The sequence below is a fragment of the Diabrotica undecimpunctata genome, chromosome 3 (genome assembly GCF_040954645.1).
Source record: "Diabrotica undecimpunctata isolate CICGRU chromosome 3, icDiaUnde3, whole genome shotgun sequence".
NCBI classification, from domain to species: Eukaryota; Metazoa; Arthropoda; class Insecta; order Coleoptera; family Chrysomelidae; genus Diabrotica; species Diabrotica undecimpunctata.
Genome location: NC_092805.1, coordinates 101661610 through 101667609, shown reverse-complemented (window position 1 = coordinate 101667609; position 6000 = coordinate 101661610). Strand labels below are relative to the sequence as shown.

Genomic DNA, 6000 nt, shown 5'->3' with positions numbered 1-6000 from the left:
GGTTCTTTAATAGAACACCCTGTATTTAATTTAAAAAATGAATTCTCGATTTTTTCCTGATTACAATAACAAAAGTTATTATTTATACGTATATGATCGTATATGATCAAATATTTACAAAACGTAAATATTTGATCATATTGTTTAATTGTGTGGGATAATTAGGTACTGTTATTAACAATTTTTTTTATATAGGTATTATTATTTTACATTAAGTTTTGTTCAGTCAAATCGATTAGTCTTATTACTACCTAGGTATATAAGAAGTTGATAACACCCATATTTTTTATTTAAAATTTATATAATTAATTAAACTTTTTGGCAAAATAAAATATTTACTGATACCCACATAATTTGAAGACATGCGACTGTTCCATTTACACTTAAAATCAAATGTTTGCAAAATAATAACTTTTATTTAATTTAAAATTGGATATCGACGCTACTGTTCAGTAGAATATCATAATGGTCACTCTAAAGTTCATTCGTTTACCAAATTCCCGTCAGTAAACATGAGCACGTGTTGATATTCGCCGTCTCATTCGTCAAGAGGTTATTAAATATAATTTATTACCTTAAGCGAGACAGATTCTCATGTTACAGATCTAAACTTGCCATAATTTTAAATTCAAATTGTATCGTGTTGATTTTTAAATTAATATATTGTGTTATATTTATGTTATAGTTATTGTTAAGTTATTTACTGGTCGTGTTATTTTTTAGAGTTTAGTTTAATTGTGATATACTGATTAAATTTCAAGAAATTCTTACACTAACAGTTTCAAAAGTAAATATTTTTAAAAATCATATGATACATAGGTCGTACATCAGTACGACCCTGTTTGGCTTACACGTGGTTCTACTGACGATTGGGAATTTGTAGAATGAATACGGTATAACACTGTTGCTAATTTGCTAGTAGGTTACTCGCTCTTGTTCCCGAAAATTTTCCAACGAAATTACGTGCCTACTATACCATGTGTTAACCAGTTTGACAATGAGAATTTACTGAATAGAAGAAAAATAATATACTGTAATCTTTCAAAGTAAATAAATAGATATAATATATCATTAAACAAGATCATATTATTATAATACAGTAAAAAAATACAAAACAATATTGTTGATTGAATTTTGAAAAGTGCACTTAAACATAAAATAAAAAAATTGCTCTATTTTAACACAACACAAATTTTTACAATTGCAATATTATAAAATTTTAAATATAAATATTATATAAACATTCTAGAATGTAAATACAAAAAGGAATTTTAATATGATAAACCGATAGGACGAAATACGTATAAGCAAATAGTGGAATCAAATCTTAACCGTCTTTTTTTTTATTTAAAATTAACGTGTCTCGACAGCTTATGGTCATTGACACGGGTACAGTAGTTTACAACATTATACATATTTTATATAGGTATAGGTACAAGAATTTGATATGAACATTTTTTTTTATAGAAAGGTTAAAACAATATAGCTTATCACTATGCACTGTTTATATTAGCTGAATTAAACTGTTTCTTTTAAAAATCTAAGAACACTGTCAAAACGGTTTGGAACACTGAGAATGTCTTTTAGATTTCCTTTTAGGCCGTGCTTGTTTCTGGAAGAATCATACTGGCAGCAGTCCACTATCACGTGTTTGATGGAAAGAACGCTATTACAGTAGTGGCATACTGGAGGGTTTTATGATGCCATAAGGTATCCATGTGTGAGACGTGTATGCCCTATTCGTAGTCGGTGAATAACTGATTTTTCTTTCCTGTTCATAGAGGAGATATTGACGCGAGATAGGTTGGGTCATGCAGCTTAGTTTTTGTTTTACTCCACAGGTCCGCCCATGAGCTGAGGATTTTTTGTTTTATCAATATTTTAAGATCCGTATGGATTTGGACCTCTTTGAAGGCTACGTCAGAAGAACATGCTGCTTTAGCGGTTTGGTCTGCTTTTTCGTTTCCCAATATACCAACATGAGATGGAGTCCAGATCATCATTCTGTATTTTTATTTACTCATATTTCGAGTATTTGAGTACTCACAGACGATGTTGTAGGATGATGTTGTAGATGTTGTAAGTTTACGAGTTATCATGTTATAAAATAATGTAACATGACATTTTAAGATGATTTTGCAGAAGATTGATGATGCTGTAGAAGATATTTTAAGGCGATGTTGTAAGATAGTGCCGTAAAACTATATTGTAAAATGATTAAAATTATTTTTTAATTTGATATTGAAGATGATGTAAAATGATTTATAATGAGTTTATATATAATAATTTATCTCAATATAACTATAATGAATTAATTAAAATGTGAACGCTTTGGCTGAGTGCAACTCTGTAAGCCGGATCTCCAAATTATCATCACGTGGCTGAGGCACAGAATAAAGCAATAATTTTTATTTGTTCTGTGGCTGATCAGTGCTTACGTTTTAATGAAGAGTATCTTGGACGCGGACACAATATAGTCCGTTTAATACTGGAAACCAATATATCCTTAACAGTTCTGTGTTTTCTTTTGACTGTTTTTATTTAAAAATGAAACACTAAAATAAATATATAAACACAATTTTTAACTTAAAAAAATAGTTATATTAAAAGAAAGTAATGTACAAACTTTTGAAAACAATGCCATACAGTGACCTATCCTAAGGTGGAAAACAATCTACATATTGTGACATTTTTATTTCAGATTTTAATTACAACAGATAAATAAATGAATCAGATCGTTTACTAACAGAAATCGGATAAGACACTGAGTATGTCTTTGAAGCTTATAGATAACTTGCTTTAAGCCATTACAATTATTTTAAACCAATCTGTTTTTTATTACTTTATATACAAAGAACAAGTGAATATTCTAAAAACATGTTTCATTAACTTCATTTATAATTAAGAATACAAATATATACTATCTTACTGTATAATAAGGCCGTAATATAAAAAAGAAAAATTCAATTTATTAAAAAAATAATATTAAAGCAACAGTATAACAACATTAATCTTTTGTTTTCTAATAACACTTAATGCAAAATGTTGAAGTTTTGTGTGGTTTTTACGATCTATATATGCATTAAAAGAATACAAATATTATACAAGAATCTCTCTTTTAAATAGTAAATCTGGTGTATACCTAAACTTTATCCTTCTTGGCCGAAGTCTTCCATAAACTTTTTGAGTTTCGTGAGATCTTCGTCGTTGACGGTTGGTTTGGAGGTTGCGATTGATCTCATCATGTCATTCTAGAAAAAAAATGTGAATATAATGATTAAATGTTCAATAAGAGTTTTTAGAAGATATAAAACTTAAACATTACAAGTTTTATAAGCCGTAATGCTAGAGCTATATTGTTTAAAAGAAAAGGTCGACTCTTTGCAAAGCTTTTGTAACAAATTACAATACTCGGTCTGTCTTTCTCTTTTTTGAGTGGTCTACCAAGATAACTCCATAACAAGCTCAAATCAGAGTTGACATAACCTTTCCTGACTTTCCTTTTCTTAGCAAATCAGTTTACCTTTGATTGCAACGAACTTTTGTGAGTCCATTTTTTAAGCTGTTCTTTTTGGGTTTGGAGGTATAATTATGGACCCCGATTCCATTAATGGTTATGAAATGGCGCAAAAAGTACCTATGTTTCTACAAACCGTATGTGCACCAAGTGACATCAAACGATCTATACATCCAAAAGAGCCAAGCGGAATATCGACCTTCATCTTCTTAAAGTGCCCTCTCCTCAATGCAGGTTAGCTACTACAATTGCTCTCCAGAAACTCCACTCTGGCTCCAGCTGTTCAAAATTTCGCCCTGTCCATTGTAGGATTTTTCTTAGCCACAATACTCTTTTCCTTCCTCGTCCTCTTTTCCTTTCACTATTAGTTGAGCATATTGGTACTTATTATTTCTCAGTATGTGGCCTAGCTATGATGTTTTTCTAACTTTCAACTTTGTTGAAAAGTTCTCGTTCCTTGCCTATTCTATGCAGCATTTCTTTGTTAAGGTATGCGATGTCCATGAAATCTTGAGGATCATCCGGTAGACCCACATTTCAAATGCATCTAATTTATTTACGGTTGATGTTTTAAGGGTCCAAGTTTCATAGAGGAGAGTCGACCAGATGTTGCATTCTGATAACCATAGTCGAGTTTCGGTTCCATTCGAGAATCACATAGGAATAATTTAATTTTTTTCCAAAAATTTGCTGGCTTGTTCTATTTTCGATTTTATATCTAGATTAGGATTTAAACTGCTATCAATCCAACATCCCAGATATTTGAACGTGTTGACCTGTTCTAAAATGTGCCTGTCTATTGGGCAAGGTTGAGGTATATTTTGATTTTTTCGAATTGACATCACTTTGTTTTTCATTTTCATGTTTCAGATGTTGTGTTTAACCAGGTTCTGAGGTTCTTTAACCAGGATGTCCTTTGTCGTCTGGGACTTTGCTGTCCAAATATTTTTCTTTGCAGGAAGTATTGTAATTTTTGAGATTTGATGGTGATCAGTACCTCTCGGTTCTTCTTCATTCTTCTGAGGACCTATTCATTTGTGACTCGGTCAGTTCACGGGATCTTACGTATTCTCCCGCATAGCCACATCTCAAATGCTTCCAATCTTCTGCACATGTCTTCGTTTAAGGTCCACGATTCAGCACCATAAAAAAGGACACAGAAGACGTAGCATCGCAGCATTCTTACTTATAACAAGAGAGAGGTTGTAGCTCTTGAAGAAGGCTCTCATGCGGTTGAAGGTGGATCTAGCTTTTCCGATGCGCGCTCTTATCTCCTGGTTGTTGGTACATTCTTCATTAATTATAGTGCCGAGGTACCTAGTTGTAGTGCGTCCCTCTTTCTACTTGTGTTTGGTTGACGTAGAGTTGGTATTCTATTATCTTTTTCTTGTTAATTATCAGGAGCTTTGTCTTCTTTACGTTTATATCGAGTCTATATTGTTGACTGTAGTATGTGATTTTGTTCATAAGGACTTGTAGGTATGTATGCTAACGATACTTCGATACTTCTATTCGATACCTTAGTGGTTCTAGCATCGATACCCGGACAAACGATACTTGCTTTACTAGTATCGGATCGAATGGTTTTGTATCGAACGATTGGAGACCTTATTAATAGACAAGTTAAGAAATGATTAGATTATTGTTTAAAATTATTAAAGTAAAAGTTTTTAGTATGTTTAATAAATTTTAATACATTAACTTTTTATATTGTAAGTAACGTTTTGTTTTTGTTCAAAACAGTAATTACGGTTCGCTAAAATAAAGGTGACCATACACTAAAATTCTCCGTTATAAAGGAATGGAACAGAAAATCGATGCGACCCTTGAAAAAATATTAAAGTTACATCATCTGGAGAAGCAAAACATGAGAATGGAAGACAAAATCGACACAATTACTAAAGAGATGACAGAACTAACAGACGAAAACAGAGATTTAAAAGAAAAGAATCAAGAACTTCAAACAATACTGCAAATTCAAGAAAGAAATGTACAGGTATTAGAAAGAGAAGTAAGAAAAAATAATCTGATCATCCAAGAAATAGAAGAAATTGAAAATGAAAACGAAACGCTTATCAAACATAAGATATCAGAAATTTCAAGAAAATTGCAATTGAACTAAATACATATCAAGATATTATAGAAATACGAAGATTTGGTATCAAAAATATTAAGAAAAGACCAATCCTCATCGAATTAAAAAATTTGAATAAAAGGAACGAGGTCCTAAAAGAAACACAGAAATTAAGAGGTACAGACATATTTATAAATGAAGACTATCCAAAAGACATACAAATTCAAAGAAAGGAACTTCGAAAATATCAAAAAAAAAGCAAGAGAAAAAGGTCAAATGCAGGTATTTGTTATAAAAAATTGATTCTAAATGGCGAATTATTCACGTTGAGTCAACTGCAAACTTTATAACAACAAAAGGAAGCTATAGTAACAGAAGATTTGAAAAATAATAAATCTAGACAATAAGG

At 31.0% G+C, this 6000-nt stretch overlaps 1 protein-coding gene across 1 annotated transcript in view; it reads right to left on the bottom strand.

Annotated features, from left to right (window-relative positions):
* Window positions 1-2578: 2578 nt before the first annotated feature.
* Window positions 2579-6000, bottom strand: part of Vps4 (vacuolar protein sorting 4) — a 30422-nt gene continuing 27000 nt past the window's right edge. The window contains exon 7 of the mRNA XM_072526423.1: window positions 2579-3251. Within this exon, the coding sequence (XP_072382524.1) occupies window positions 3150-3251 (102 nt within the window). The 3' untranslated portion in view covers window positions 2579-3149. The remainder of the gene's footprint in view (window positions 3252-6000) is intronic.